The 16,762-nt window shown below is 30.0% G+C and overlaps 1 protein-coding gene across 11 annotated transcripts; it reads left to right on the top strand.

The window, feature by feature from the left end:
* The first annotated feature begins 8,122 nt into the window (after window positions 1-8,122).
* On the top strand, window positions 8,123-16,217 carry LOC149516663 (putative disease resistance RPP13-like protein 1). 11 transcript variants are annotated; one of them, XM_089767224.1, is made up of 13 exons: window positions 8,123-12,501; window positions 12,710-12,805; window positions 13,096-13,263; window positions 13,423-13,588; window positions 13,684-13,806; window positions 14,027-14,116; window positions 14,245-14,289; window positions 14,410-14,450; window positions 14,936-15,147; window positions 15,246-15,345; window positions 15,491-15,563; window positions 15,657-15,723; window positions 15,871-16,217. In XM_089767224.1, exon 1 carries the CDS (start codon window positions 8,123-8,125, stop codon window positions 12,416-12,418), a length of 4,296 nt encoding a protein of 1,431 aa, XP_089623350.1. In that variant the 3' UTR covers window positions 12,419-12,501; window positions 12,710-12,805; window positions 13,096-13,263; window positions 13,423-13,588; window positions 13,684-13,806; window positions 14,027-14,116; window positions 14,245-14,289; window positions 14,410-14,450; window positions 14,936-15,147; window positions 15,246-15,345; window positions 15,491-15,563; window positions 15,657-15,723; window positions 15,871-16,217. The 11 variants fall into 11 exon arrangements, with proteins under 11 accessions (XP_089623350.1, XP_089623353.1, XP_089623349.1 ...); XM_089767227.1 differs by lacking the exon at window positions 13,684-13,806 and having other exon boundaries at window positions 13,078-13,263; window positions 13,423-13,547; XM_089767223.1 differs by having other exon boundaries at window positions 13,423-13,806.
* Window positions 16,218-16,762: the final 545 nt, after the last annotated feature.

A 16,762-nucleotide genomic window follows, 5' to 3' on the forward strand; every position in this document is an offset into this window, starting at 1 on the left:
AAAATATTAAAGGCCTTGAATAGCTGAATAAAGGGAAAGCTATGGAAAAAGATTCCATTTTACAAGAGCATCTATCACAAGATATTTTTCAATCTTTTGTACCTTCTCAGGTATGGCCTATATTAGACCTAGTCTTTTTAAGGCATTTTTCCATAATAATTCATATTTTATGTAGAATATACCTATCTTGAGATGCCTTTTGCATCAACCCAAAGATAGTTCCAAATCTTTACAGAAAGGTAGTAAAGCCATTTAAGTCTTTAGCTTAGATGATCCAAAAAAGAAGAAAAAGCTAAAAGAGAAGGAAAAGCTAAAATTGAAGGTATTTAAGGCCTTAAAGGACTTTAAATTTGAAAAGAAGATGAATCTATTAGAAAAAAGGTTATGAGCTATCAAAAACATAGATTTTTACGACTCTATGGATGCAACTAACCTCTATTTGGTCCAAGATATTGTAATCTTTTCAAACTTTAAGGTCTCAAAGTTTAAAAAGTATAATAGTACTAAATGTTCGATTACACATGTTACTATGTAATGTTGGAAAATGGCTACCTATAGTAGTGACGAAAAGCTCCTGATACATGTGTTTCAATATTGCCTTATTATCTTAGTTGCGAGGTAGAATGTCTAGTTAGATATGACCCGTATTCACTTTTGAAAGGAGCTTGCTAGGGCATTCATTACATAGTATGGTCACATTATATACTTGGTTACTGATCACCTTTATTTATAGAGCATAGAGAAGAAGACGATAGAGTCATTTAAAAAATATGTCCAAAGATAGAGAGATATGGTTGCATAAGTTCAACCACTTTTAATTGAGAAAGAGATTACAATACTGTATGTTAGTACCTTCAAGGTACCTTAATATGAGAAAATGATAAGGAATACAATAAAAAACTTTGCTGACATAGTGATTTCAGAGGAGATTGTTGAAAATGCCATAAAAAATAACAAGGTTAAAGGATGAAAGACCAACAATACAAAAAAAGGTGAGATGCTTAAGAAAAAAGAGAGTGAAGCTCAAGTTATGAGCTATAAGGGGCAAGAATTTGAAAGTTACGTTTTGTATTACCATCACCTGGCCTATGAAGCAGCATCCTATTATCCATATCAACTAATGTCAACACGAATTTTTCAACCAATGTTTTAACCTCAAACACCTGTATACATACCTAACTTTACCACTAAATCACCTGTAAGACTAGTTTTAAGGCTCAACAATCAACCAAGCAATTCGAAGAGAACTTAAAACAACTAAAAGAGAGCCCTCATTGATCCTATCTTTATGACCTACACTAAGTTATTCTCGAAGCTTGTTAAGAATCACTTAATATCATCAGTTCATTTGAAACCATTAAAGTAGTCTATCTTAAATGGTATGATGCCAATGCCACATGTGATTATCATAATGAAAACATAGGCCATTCTATAAAAAGTTACCTTATTTTCACGCACAAGGTGCAAAGTTTGATCTAAGTAGGCTTGGTGAGCTTTGACAAACTAAGGGGTTAAATGTCAATAAAAAACCTTTATCGATCACATAGAGGCATAATTTTGGGAATGACAAGAAAGTTAAAGCTGGCTGAGAGTTGTTTTTCATTTTAAGATTTCTTTTAGAGTAATACTAAGATTTGTTTTATGTATTAGGAATTTATTTTTATCAGTTTAATAAAAATGACAAGGATAATGCTTTTCATTATATTATCTCATTCATCCATATCACTATTCTATGCTTTATTATTTCCTATTCTTATATGCCAAATGATGAATGTTTAGACAATGATGACAATAATTTAGGATTTAATTTTGGAAACAAATTTGTCAAGATTATTTGAGTGAATTGTGTAAAGGGAGTTAAAATGAGCATACAATTTTTTTCCATTAGAAAGCAAAATAGGGATGTCTCATTAGCATGTGGTTCGTTATGTTTGTCTTTATTTAATAAATGATCTTTAAAGAATGTATTCATATTTGAGATGAAAAATTATCATTTTTCTTTTTACCTTTTAAAAAGTGAAATCATCCATTGCTACTTCTTAATTTTGAGCCTATTATGATTTTTTTTTCTAATGATCCAACCAAAGATCACCTTCCACACTAGAAGGTAAATTTTGAGGATAAAAACCTATTTGAAAGAAAAAGACAGAAAAGAAAGATCACAAAAGATCTCAAGGATGAATATTGGAAAAAGACATTTTCACAAAAAAAAAAAATGAATGATATAAATAATCTGAGGGGGGCACAGTAGAGATAATTCTTTTATGAGTGAATTTTTCTTTGAAAGAAAAAATATGAAAAAAAAAGAGAAATAAAAGATGTGAAAAAATGATGAAGAATAGGGCAAAGTACCAAGTTGTTTCATACGATGAGAAATAATTCTTTGGTTTATAATTTTTCAAACATATATTTTGAGCCGATTTTATCCTTTTTTCCATAAACCTTACCTTAACCTAAAATACGTGCCTTAAAAGTATATTTTGATCAAATATGAATACTTGAATTGAATAATAATATATTGAATTAAAGCAAGCTTGTGATAAGACAATGAGATTATGATTTGTTCCAATGTTTTGGGGTTGGTTTAAAATTTGATGAGAGATATCAATAATGGATTAAATGAAAAAAAATAAAAAAAGAGAAAAAATGTGAAAAATAACAAAAAAAAAGAGAAAAGGAACATTCAAATTGAAAACTAAAAATGGTGATTTGAGTAGAAAATTTATCTAAGTTGAAAACAAAAGAGGCAATAATGACGGGTGGAGGTTCAATATAATTTAAAGTTCCTATGAAATTGAGCCATGGTTTGATTAGCTCAAAATGATTTAAAAAGTCAATAGAATGAGTTTTTGAAAAAAAAAATTTGAATTAGAATTCAACATCATTTGAATATTCATTATTTAGAAGCCATTATCCTATCTAAACATTTGTTGTAGTGACTTGCTTTCATTTATTGGCTTATTTGTTCTCGAGCATATTAATTTTATTCTTTTTTGCAAAGAATACACTGTTTTCTCTAAGTTATTTTATTCTTTACCACTTTTGCATCATCGTCATGAATAAAGAAAATGTGTGATTGCATTATACTTGTTATTGAAATGATGAAAGTAAATGGATCATAATGCTCACAATAGACTATTGCAAATGAAATTTTGAAAAGATGTTTTAGAAAAGGTAAATGGGGTGACCAAATGAAAATGGTGATGGATCAATTAAAGAACTTTTGAGTGATGACCAAATGATGAAAATGACAGTGGATCAATTGATAGAATTTGTGAAACTGTTAGTGTTAAGAAGTTGAAAAAGAAAGATGAGATCGCGAAGTCTTGAGAACCTTATTACCACAATCAGAATTACATGAAATAGATTGACATTTGCACTCCATGCATTGCATTCATGATAGTCACTTGATAGATAAGAGTTTTGACTTTCAATTTTGAAATTAATCCTATCAAAGGCTAAGGAATTTTTTTGAGAAAATGTTTATTCTCGGATGCGAAAAATTTTTTAGATAAGATTTTGGCATTGAAATGAAAATGAGATTATGTTTCTTGATTGAAAAGAGTTTTTGGTTAAAATGGAAAACATTGAATAAAGATAATAACTTGAAAAGATTTTAAAGTTATTGAGCCTTTGTTTATGAGTCTTTTTTTGTCAAAAGATTTCTCTAATGAGAATTTCTAAAATGTGAATCCCTAGGACATTAAATTTTAGATGTGAAGTTTCAAATGTGAATCTTTAAATTTTTAGTTAAGAATATCTAAAAATCTTTCAAAAGTGAATTGTTGAATTTTGGATGTGAATCTCTTGAATTTTTCGAATATGAATATTTGAACTTTGGATGTGAATTTTTAAAAAATTTTTAATGTGAACCATTGAATTTTTAGTTGAGAATTTTTAAAACTTTTTCAAATAAGAATATTTGAATTGTAGATGTAAATCTCTAAAATTTTTTGAATATGAATATTTGAATTATGGATATGAATCTTTAAGATTTTTCAAATTAAAATATTTGAAATTTTTTATTGAGTATTTCCAAATGCAAAGAATCATATCAAATAATATAAAATGACTAAGATTTGTTCCACAAAGATTGTAAATAGAGAGAGCTAATTACCAAAATTGAACCTTTTAAATATATTTAGAAAACCGAAAATTAAAGCAATTACTAAATTAATTGAGCAATAAACATAAATTTAATCTTCAATTACACATGTAATTGAAAATTTAAGTAATAAATCAATGATAAAATAATAGTAAATACATAATAACATAATAGTAAATCATTAATAATTTAGTAATAAATTATTAATAACTTAGTAGTAAATAACTAAAAATATAGTAGTAACTCACTAATAATTTAGTTGTAAATAAGTAATAATTTAGCTATAAATTAATGATAATTTAGTAATCAATTAGGTAATCATTAATAACATTATAGTAAATTATTAATAAATCAATTATAATTTATAATAAATCATCAGTAACTTAATAGTAAATCATCATTAATTTAGTAATAAATTATTTATAAATTACTATTAAATCATTGATAATTTAAGAGTAAATCATCAATTGATAGCATAATAATTAAAAAAAAGATTGATTAGTTTTTTGTATAGTTGACATGTCATTTAAAATTAATATTTAAAAATTGTAAGTTTAAATTTTTTTTTTCAGTTAGATAAGTAGTAAAATAAAAAAATTAAAAAGAAATTAAAATTTTCAGAAAAAAAAAGTAAAAAGGGTTTTAATACTTATTCTTTATTACTTAATTTTAGTATCATTTAATTTAAATGTAACCATAATATAGAATTTAATAAAGGGTATCTTAAAAAAATAAAAAGATGAAGGAATCTTTGTTCCAATTATTACCTATGTGGGACCAATAGTGAGGAGGATAGCATAAGCCTGGCTTCAAAAGCTAACCAGAAAATACTGATTCACAAAGGACTTATTTTTCAGAAGAGAACCACGAACGGTCAATCCATACACCAATATTATTGCATAAAAAATTTACCACTAACTCTCTCAGAAAGGGAAAGTAATGTTTAAAGAAAGTGAAATTTGATTATTTGATAGCAATTTTTTATTTATTAAATATTAAAATTAATACAAATAATATAATTTAAATATCAAATAACTAATTAGTCCAAAAAAGTAGTGTGTCCATGTCCGTTTTGTTCTTTAAAGTCTATTTTATAAGGTTCTCTTAAAAAAGGTCAGCTCGTTTATTAATATAAGACGAATTAATGAGGGTCGTATTGGTTGAGTCGAATTTAGTTTAATTTTTTAAATAATATATAATTAAAATTTTTAGAAATTTGACTCAAATTTAAATTAAATTCTAATACTTTGATTTAATTTGGTTTATTATTTTTTAAAATTAAAATTAAAATTTTTTATATATTAATTTAATATAATTTTTAATATATTTTAATAAATATAAATATATAATAATTATTTTATTTTAAAAAATTAACAAAAATATATAAATTTTTTAATTTACTTTACAATTCAAAATTTAATCTAAATTTAATATATATATTTAATATTTAAATTAAATAAAAAATTAATCAAAATCAAATTTAACACTACAATTTCAAATCTTGATTATTTATTTTTCAATTCTACTAATGAGTTAGGACAAATTGTAGCTGTTCAACTCAATTATTCAAAACAACATCAGCCTAACCATTTACTATTGCATCAGCTTTTGTTAGTACTGCATGCGTCCAGAAAGGCACGTGACATATCATTAAGACACCAAAGCTACCTGCCGGTCAGCTGTAAAAATAAAAGATTCCAAAAATCTTTTGACATATCATCGTTTCATTAAAAAAGATACGTGATTGCATGGTGAAAAATTTTGAACATTCTGAGCAATTATCTTTAAAATGATTTTATTAGTAATAAAAGTGTCAAAATTAATTCCATTATAATTAAGATACCAAACCTCACCTCATTTTTTTCATTTTGTTTAGTTCCAAAATGGGGCGCCAATTTGAAAATACAGTACTCATCATGATTTTTTTGTTCTCCTTCGATTTCATTTTGTATGTTTTTTTAATGATTTTTTGGTTAAATAAATTTAATTTTAACAACTTTTTAAAATATATATTAAATTAAAGCTTTTATAAATATATTTAAAAATTTTGAAACTCAATTTTATAATTTTTAATAAAACTAATTAAAATTGAGTTAGCTAAATTAAAATGTTAATAAAAAAATGGAACAGGAAAAATGTATTATAGAAGACAATGAAATCCCTCTGTCTCTTTTTTTTTTTTCAAAATTTTTAGATGTTTCAAAATTATATTATATATTTTTTTTAATATTTAAAATTTTTATTTTTTATATTTTAAAATATTTTTATGATTTTTTTATTTTTTGATATTAAAAATCATGACACTTTAATTTTATAGAAAAATTTTAAAATTTAATATTAAATATATTAAAATTAATTTTTTTAAAATTTCGTAAAAATCAAAATATAACAAATGTTTTGAGATGGAAACAGTAACAGTCGAAGGCTCCACGTGTTAGTATGAACCAATTTTTTTTTTTTTTTTATAACTTCCTTTCAACTATAGAAAAATTAACCCTTTTCTGTTTTTCAAGTATGCGACTTTCGCCGTAATTGTTAATTTCGTTTTTGTATGAATTGTATTAATTAATATATTTTAATTATATTAAAATATAATATATTTAAAAAATTCTTTTTGTATTGAATTTGATAGCGAGTAATGTCAATTACTTTGTTAACTTCAATCGGTTTTGTAAGTTTTAATAAAATAATATATTTTAATCTATACGTGAATATTAAATATATTTTAAAATTTTTATTTATTTTTTGTTATTTAATTATTTTTAATTTAATACAAATAAAATTATTTTTAAAAATTAATTTTTTTATTTTTTATTTTTATCTTTTTTATATTTTATTTTTTCAAACCAAATTTATAGTTTTGTACTTTATTTTTTCAAGCCAAAATTTATAAGTATTTTAATTTTTTTTAAGAAAACAATTATGCTTCTTTTATAAAATTTAATAATCATAAAATCTTAGTTAGTTTTTTCATCATTTTATTTTTATCTTAATATTTATATAAAAAAATACTTATTTAATATAATATGATTAGATTAAATATTTAAAAATATTATAACAAATTTATGATATTATTTTTATGCTTTTAATTAATTTATTTAATTTTTAAAAATATTAGATATTTGTTTTATAAATTAATAATAATATTATAATATACAAATTTTTATATATTTATAAATATATTTATACTAAATTAAAAAATTTAAAATAATATATCAAAAAGACTGATGCTTATATATATCGTTTTTTTCTAAAAACTAAAATATTGGCAATTGTTTGAGCAAAAGGTAACATACATAAACTATAATAATTATGCTTACATAATTATTGTATATTTAAAATGTAATTTGACATTATTACATTATTTGTATTAATATGTTTAAATTTAGTGATTAAAATATTTAAAAATAAAAAAAAATCGAATTTGCCAAATAAATTTTCCAAGGATTAATATATAATTCATGATTTTCTCATCAATTTTTTTTTAGACATGCATTTAAAATTTTTTATGCCTTTTTACTGAATTATCCAGCACACCATTATTTTAAAAATCACAAATAAAAAAAATATATAGGGTGACAATAGAATTAGCAAATATATATACACCAAATCTGTTGATAAAACTTGGGAAGTAATTGAACGTATATATTTCCCCTATTTCAACATTCCAACATGGAAATTACCAAGAAAAGGGGAGTTAAGGGGGTGGGGGTTTTGTTGTGTAGTATCGATGAAATTGCAGAAAGAACTCAATTGAAATGCCCTTTTTTACCAAAAGCCGCAGTGGCAGTGCTAGTGCGTTCAAAAGTTGAAGCCGCGTTAATGTGGGTCCAATATTGACTTGTAAAAGATTCCGCAAAATCAACGAGCAAAAGAAACATAAAGAAACAAAAAATCATCCATACATTACAATTCATCTTTATCCAACTTCACTTTCTTCCGTTAACTCAAACTCTTTTCTCAATTTTCTCTACTCTCATTTCTTCATATAATTTCTTGCAACAACGCAATCCAGCCATGTCTTTGCTTGGAGCCCTGTCCGCTGTACGAGAAGTTGTTGTCTCCAAGTTCTTTGACTATCTCCTAGACAAGTTGGGTTCTTCTGAATTCCTGCAATTTGCCACTGAAAAACAGATTCAAGAAGAGCTCGAAAAGTTGAAGAAGGAATTGCTGGAGATTCGTGCGCTGCTTGATGATGCTGAGGAGAGGCAGATCAAAGATCAATCTGTGAAAATCTGGTTGTCAGACCTCCAAAACGTGGCATACGATGTGGATGACATTGTGGACGAGCTTGAAACCGAAATTGCCAGGCGCAATTTGATGTTGGAACGTCGTGGCAGCTCAAGTAAGAAACCCAGACTCATTTCTGATACATTCAACATTGTTTTGATTAACAGGGGCATGATGTCAAAGATAAAAGATGTTACTGCCAGATTGAAGGATTTAGAGCCTCGGAAAACTCAGTTGCAACTGAGAATAATTGACTGCTCGAAATCCAACGGAAGAAAAGAAAGGCAGCAGCCTACTTCTCTGGAGATCGAAACTCAGGTGTATGGCAGAGACAAAGACAAGGAGACAATACTTGAATTGGTCTTCAAAGGTGATGATGACAGAAATTTTGTGATTCCCATCGTTGGAATGGGAGGGATCGGTAAGACAACCTTGGCCCAACTTGTTTACAATGATGCTAATGTTCACGATCATTTTGATCTCAAAGCATGGGTTTGTGTTTCCGATGATTTTGATGTCACAAGAATAACAAAAGCAATTTTCCAAGCAGTCACTTCAGAGCCATGTAATGACAATGATTTGAATTTGCTTCAAAGAAGATTAAAGGAGAAGTTGTCGGGGAAAAATTTTTTGATTGTTTTGGATGACGTCTGGAATGAGAAATATCATGACTGGACCATTTTACAATCTCCTTTTCTAACAAGGACTCCAGCGAGCAAAATTATCGTGACAACAAGAAGTTCTGATGTTTCATCTACAATGGGTGCTTCTTTTCCTCATTATTTGAAAGGTTTGTCAGAAGATGGTTGTTTGTCTGTATTTGCTCAACATGCATTGGGAGCAAAAGATTTTGAAGGACATCCAAATCTAAAAGAAGTTGCTAAGAAAATAGTGAGAAAGTGTAAGGGCTTGCCTTTGGCTGCTAAAACCCTTGGAGGCTTGGCTCGTACTGATATTGACCTTGAAGCTTGGGAAAAAATATTGGAGAGTGAGATATGGAAGCTATCAGACCATCGGTTTGACATAATTCCAGTTCTCCAATTGAGTTACCATCATCTTCCTCCACATTTGAAGCGGTGCTTTGCATATTGCTCCATTCTTCCTAAGGACTATGAATTTCAAGAGAGAGAAATAATCTTGTTATGGAGGGCAGAGGGCTTTTTACAAGAAGCAAGAGATAAGCATAGCATTGAAGATCTAGGCCACAAGTATTTTAGAGATCTAGTATCGAGGTCTCTTTTGCAAATATCAAACAAAGATAGATCTCGATTTGTTATGCATGACCTCATCAATGATTTGGCTCGATCAGTTGCCGGAGAAATATGCTTCAGAATAGAGGGTGATCAGCAAATTTCAGAGCATGCTCGCCACTTATCTTACATTGGTGGTGAGTATGATGGCATAAAAAAATTTGAGGGCATCAGTAAAGCGCAATATTTACGTACTTTTTTGCCATTTAGGTTTTTTAATGATATGAGTGACTACATAACTAATGATGTTCTAATGCATTTGTTGCCAAATTTGAGATGCCTAAGGGTGCTTTCTTTGAAAGGGTATCTTATCTCGGAGTTACCAGATTTTATCAGAGATTTAAAACACTTACGGTACCTAGATTTTTCTGGCACTTGTATTAAATGCTTGCCGGAGTCCATAAGTACCCTCTATAATTTAGAAACCCTTCTATTAAGGGAGTGTCAGATGCTTGAAAAGCTACCTTCAGATATGGAAAACCTAGTCAACCTATGTTATCTTGATATCACAGGTGCAGTTGGATTAGAAGGCATGCCAAGTAATTTTTGCACGCTAAGTGATCTTCAAACACTATCCAATTTTGTTTTGCAAAAGGGCAAAGGATGTCAAATAAGGGAGCTAGATGGTTTATCAAATCTCAAAGGTCAACTTTGTATTTCAGGGTTAGAGAATGTGGTTGAACCTCAAGATGCATTGAAGGCTAAGTTACATGATAAGTTAGGACTGGATCAGTTAGAATTGATGTGGAGTGATGATTTTGAGAATAGAAATAGAGAAATCGAAACAAAAGTGTTGGATTTACTTCATCCTTCCAGAATGCTTAAGGAGCTTGTCCTCAAGTTTTATTATGGTGTGAGGTTGGCGGTATGGATAGGGGATTCTTCATTCAATAAGTTACTATCAATATGCCTTGAATGTTGTCCAAATTGCACATCATTGCCATCAATTGGGCAATTGCCATTGTTGAAAAAATTATGCATCAAGGGATTGGACAATGTAACTAGCGTGGGAGTTGAGTTCTTTGGAAAGAATGCACCAAATGCATTTCCTTCATTGGAGACTTTAGAATTTGAAAACATGCCTAAATGGGAGAATTGGAACTTTTGTGAAGTTAACGAGGAAGCTAAGAAGTTTTCTAATCTTCGTGAGCTTCGTATTGTGAATTGTCCGGAACTGTTGGGGAGTATACCGGAAAATCTTCTTTCTTTGGAGAAACTTGTGATTTGTGATTGTAAGAAATTGGTGATTTCAATTCAAAACCTTCCAATGCTTTCAGAATTGGATATTGAAGGGTGCCAGGAGGTAGTTTATAAAGGTTTTGTAGACGGCAGCTCATTAAAAAAAGTCTGTTTTTCAAGAATTCCCAAGTTTACTTGTGCAGCAGAATGGTTGACGTTAGGATCAATAAAAGTGGAATCCCTTAAGATCGAAGATTGTGAGGAATTGTGCTCTTTGCAAGAGAACAGTTGGGGATTGCTAACTCAGTCGATGTCACTTGGTGAATTGAGTATTGGAAAGTGGTCACAACTTGTCTCCATAGGGGCAGAGGAGGAAAGAGAAGAATTGATGCAATTGAAGATCCCTTGTACCATTCAAAAACTGACAATAACGGATTGTGAAAGGTTAGAAAAGCTATCAACAACTTTGCACTACGTATCATCACTTAGGTTTTGGTCTTGCCCAAATCTGATTTCTCTTTCAAACAACAATTTGCCTTCGAATCTAAAAATCCTAGACATTGGTTGTTGTAGAAATATACAGTGTTTGTTCGAAGAGGGAGAGAATGTTAACATCGGCAGTGTATGTCTTCTTGAGCAGTTGAATATTAGCAACTGTGCATCTCTGATTTCTCTTTCAAAGTACAATTTGCCTTCGAATCTCAAAAGCCTAGCGATTAGTGATTGTAAAAATTTACGGTGTTTGTTGGAAGAGGGAGAGAATATTAACCTCAGCAGTGCATGTCTTCTTGAACGGTTGTATGTTTACAATTGTCCATCTCTGGTATCTTTATCATCAAGAGGGGAGTTACCCACGAGGCTTAAACGACTTGAAATATACGGTTGTGAAAAGCTAGAGTTCATAGCTCAAGAAATTCAAGATAACTCTTCTCTTGAAGGTATTATTATCTTTAGGTGTGGTAATATTAAGTATTTACCTCAAGGCCTGAACAGGCTCAGCCATCTCCAGTGCATAGACGTATGTATTTGTTCAAATTTGGTTTCCTTTCCAGAAAGTGGTTTGCCCACCTCAAACCTCAAAGTCCTCCGCCTCCATTCATGTGAAAAACTCCAAACTCTGCCCGACGGTATTCACAACCTCAGCTGTCTAGAAGAATTAGAAATAAAAAATTGTTCAATTCTGACATCCTTCCCAGAAGAGGGCATTCCTACTAATCTCAAAAGTCTTAGAATCGAAGGACCCAACATCTGTAAGCCACTAATTGATTGGGGATTGCATAGACTTACTTCTCTTAAATTTCTCTGGATAGAAAACGGGTGCCCCGATGCAGTGTTGTTTCCACAAGAAGAGATAGGAATGACGCTACCCTGCTCTCTCACCTCTCTCGGCATCATCAATTTCCCAAAACTAGAAACCCTATCCTCCAAGGGCTTTCAGGACCTCACCTCTCTGGAGTTCTTGTCTATCGATTCTTGCCCAAACCTCAAGTCTCTTCCGGAAAAGAAGATGCTTTCTTCGCTTTTGCGGCTACTTATTTTGAGATGTCCAGTGCTAAAAGAACGGTGTGGAAAGGATAAAGGACCAGAGTGGTCCAAGATAGACCATATACCTTATGTGGAAATTGATGACAGATGCATCTATCATTCCAGCTAATTCTGTTTCAGAGGATAATGGTTCAGACAATAATTCTTCAGGGCAGCAAAGTTGACAAGAAAGTTAACGACTCAAAGTCGCAAGTATGTCAATTTCAAATTTATTATAACCCTTACAAAATTTTTTTGTTATTATATTCCTTACAAATTCAAATTTATACACTAAAGAGAAAGGAAAACACTTTGAATTTATTTTATTAATCTTCAGACATTTAATTATTTTTACGTTCATAGTCCTTCGATTTTTTTGCATTAATTCAAAAAAAATTGAGATTTTTGGTTATTTGTGCAGGATATGATATTAACTACGACCTTATCTACAAAATGCTTGTTATCTGCTGAGGGTAAAGATTGAAGTTTCAGAAAAGGATTTTCTTTGGTTTTTTGGGTAAGTAAAGTGATTTTTTTCTTTTTTCTATAAATAAAGTCATTTCATAGCAAACCATCCATGCTTTGGCATTAAATTGACACCTTTTACGCAAAAACCTACCAATTTTGATAACACACGTATAGCTCTTTCTATTTTCAATCCAAATATTTACTATTTTGGAGCATTAGCAAATTTGTTTTTATCATATTAATGGTTGAATTGAAATACTAAAGTAGAGGCTGGTCAAGTTGACCATGACATTTTTATCCTTCTTTTAAACTATGATTTAGTCTATTTGGTTTTTGTAGGACCTACCAACTATGGATGTCTGGAAGGTTGAATGATCCGTGAGACCATAGCTGCAGTTGTGAAAATAACATTGGTTGCATCTGGAAACTCATCTTCTTTAATCAATAGTTCCGAACTAGTATAACTAAAGGTTCTTTCATTTTATTGAAAAGAATCAGAAAATCCAGGTATGTCTTTTTGAAAACAATAATTTTTTCACGTTAACAATATTTTTGGGATAATTTTACATGTTTTAATTTCTTCTATAGTTATTGGACATGTAATTATTGGGAGTTATGATCCATCACTGCAACATTTTAAGACGCCCTCATTGTTTGTTCTTGCAGAGTTCCTGAGCTCAACTGTGAAATAACGGCCTATCATCTATGAATACATGGATAAAGGATTCATCTATTACTTGAAGGTGGAAAAAAAACAACCATTTCATCTCGCCGAGAAGAAAATGGCACAAGTAAAGAGTATACCTTCTTCCATATTTGTAATGAAACCTAAGTATGGAAGTTAAAAGTTCCTTTTTATTCTTCTCTTTTACACTACTTTTAATAACCTTCATTATTTATATATTTATAATTGTACATTGCTAATAGAATGGTGCAAAGCAAGGTGATAAAGAACAAGAGTGGCTCAACACTGTCCACGTGCTCTTTTCCAAATTGATGATAGTTTCATCTGTTATCAAGAGGAACTTGACTGAAACCAATTAGACCCACGTATGACAATTTGGAAATGCATTGGAATAGTTGTAACACTTAGAACTTTAGGAGGATTTTGGTCCACAATTATATATGATATTGCATATAAAAAACAATTTTGAGAAATTTGCATTGCCAGTGACCAATTCTTGCATATGTTACATGTGGCATAGAAAGGTTTAGTTTATTTGATTATATTTCAAAGATGAAATTGATTGTATATTCATCTATGATCCAGAGACGACAAATGGAAAGCTGTTTAATCTCTGAAAAGTAAAGGGAAGAATGAATGACTACAATTTTACATTATCCTTTGCTTATACTCAAGGTTAGGTATTTCAATTTGGAAAAGCTTTTCCACTTTCTTCCTAATGGATTTCCAATTCCAAAAAACAATGCTGTTCATCCTACTTCCATTTTGAAACTTATACGATATTATCATTGTTCATTTTTCAGGGTATGCGGGGAGTCTGTACCACCTGTCACATGGATCTTTATCTGGTGTCTGTCTTTCCTGTCAATTTGATTTTCATCCTTTTTGTAGTATGAAATGACATTAATTAGAACCTGCATCCCAACTTTGAGTTAGGAAAAAGGAAACTGATAATTTTCTGTTTACAGGCATTCATTGAAGTTGCAGAATGTGCGAGACAGTGTAGATGGTAAGAAGCTAGTTTTATTTAATGTTCAGCTGTTTACATGTTTATAGCTTCTTTTTGTACTTCAATTTCAGTAATTTCAAACCAATTGGAGCTCAATGAAGGTCTGCAAGCTAGTTCCATACTGAAACATGGTGTGAAAATGGATAATAGGAGGAAGAGATATTAATTACCAACAGAAATAATACTTTTTCTGATATAAAATCAAAAATATTGCTAATTCTGAAACCTTTGATAAAGTCTTTTATTCCTAAATTACTTCTTATTTGCATGTTAAATTACAAAACTTTATTATTAATTGCTTTAATTGATAGATATTTTAAAAACTGTTTTATGTTTTGATATCATTTGATTATTTCTCAAAGAAAGAGTATTTGTTCTTGTTGCATGTTGTTTAACCTATAGATTACAATTTCTAAGAAATTGATGTGAAACCTTTAATTTTTTTTCTATTTTTTTTTATAAGATTTTAATAAAACTTGAACCAGGGAACTTAAAGAAGATAAAAAATGGTAAGTGGCAGTGCGGCACAGATACTGTTTCTTACCAGAACAGGCAATGCAGGACATATGTTGTTTCTTTCCAGACCAACTGTACAGATGCATTGAGCTTATGCTTTATGGAGAAGCTTCCCTGCCTGTGCCTCAATGTCTGAGAAATGTAGATACTATACCAGCAGTGACGTTGAACCTAGGCATCAGTATGTGACACCATTGATGCAATGACTAAAAGAAACTCCTAAGCTTGTTCTCTTCTTTTCCACTAAACCATCTTAACTGGTTGAGTTTTTCTTTGTAGTCAATCCATGCCATTGTTTTAAGCCGTCGGTAAAAGTGGGTACTATTTTGTTTGGAGACATGATGTATCCTGGTTACAAGCATGTTAAACCACTTAAAAGGTAGCTAGTAACGAAATACTGATTTCTTGCTTTATGATTTTTGGTAGCATGGAGATGCTGATAATTATGATTTGCTTCTGAAATTCAAATCTTGAAGAAAATATCTGAAGTAATCTTGATGTTTTGAAATTGATTTTGTGGGCAGTGTGCAAGGTTTACAAATTACAATCTGTGTACATTGTGATTACTGTAGCAGGCTAACGCAAGTCGGAGATCAGGTATATTTCAAATCTAAACAATATTTTGTTCCATCTGATTTGAATGAGTAAATCAAAGTTCCAAACCATTAATCCTGCTTCTTGAAATACAAGAACTCTTGGATCTCCATGTGGATTTGGCTTTCTGGCCTATAAAAGGACTAAAAGGGTTTACGAAGAGGTTAGTAAACTCTACGAGACTTTTACATGTTATCTATAGTTAACATAAATGAAAGAGAAATGGACTATACTAAGCTTTGATTGACTTAAATACATGTTATCTTTTAAATACGTAGAGGTTTAATTTGATTACTGATGTTCGTTGCAGTTCAAATTACAGAAGCTGTTGTTCTACTAAAGCAAATGAAGTTTAGAAATGCAAATAGAAACAATTTGCAACAATCACCAAATCTAGGTAGGTAGAAGGACAATGCTACTCTGATTCCTCTGCCGCCACTACCATTCACCATAGCCTTGTGCAGCTTGATCGGCTAATATCAACTTCTTTGCCTTGATCAGAACTGAACTGATAAATGATGAGAGCTAACAATGATACTAATATCAGTGGCAATGTCATATTGAATTTTCAATTTCCTTTTTACTGTTTCATGTGCTTGGAAAATATTTTTATTTGCTTCGACTTGATATTTTGTGAGATTATTTTTTAACTTTTCATGAGATTGTGTCTGTGTGCTAGGTGATGATTATGATTCAACTTAGAAACAGATCTACATATATAGATAATGTTCATAGATACTCAAAATTCTTTAAAACACTCTTTTTGTCAATAAAATTAGTAAATTTATCAATTTTTTTTTATCTGTTATAAGTGAACACTTCAATAAAATAAATCTTATATCCATCATTGATTCAACACTGCCAATTTTGGTTTAATGCACATATATTAGACTATGTACAAAGCATATGCCTTCCATTGTAACCCTGTGAAGACAAGGGATGCCATTCTCTGCTCTTATGGACCTTGCAATCACAACCATTACTTCATCAACTTACTTCGGCTAGTCCCAAGCAATGCTAAATGCATTTTGCTGTTGTTGAAACTGGGTTCAGTTTCTTACTTTCTTTTACACCCTCAGCAACCAAGAGCTTTGGCATAAAGAATTAAGCTGTCAATCTATACAGAATATAATTTTGAAAATTCATTTTGTCCCATTTTGAGAAGTTTGTTCAATGTTAATGCAATAGTCTCAAGGCATTGG

The sequence above is a fragment of the Durio zibethinus genome, chromosome 10 (genome assembly GCF_047325235.1).
Source record: "Durio zibethinus cultivar Kanyao isolate XHJ-2024 chromosome 10, ASM4732523v1, whole genome shotgun sequence".
In the NCBI taxonomy this organism is placed as follows: Eukaryota; Viridiplantae; Streptophyta; class Magnoliopsida; order Malvales; family Malvaceae; genus Durio; species Durio zibethinus.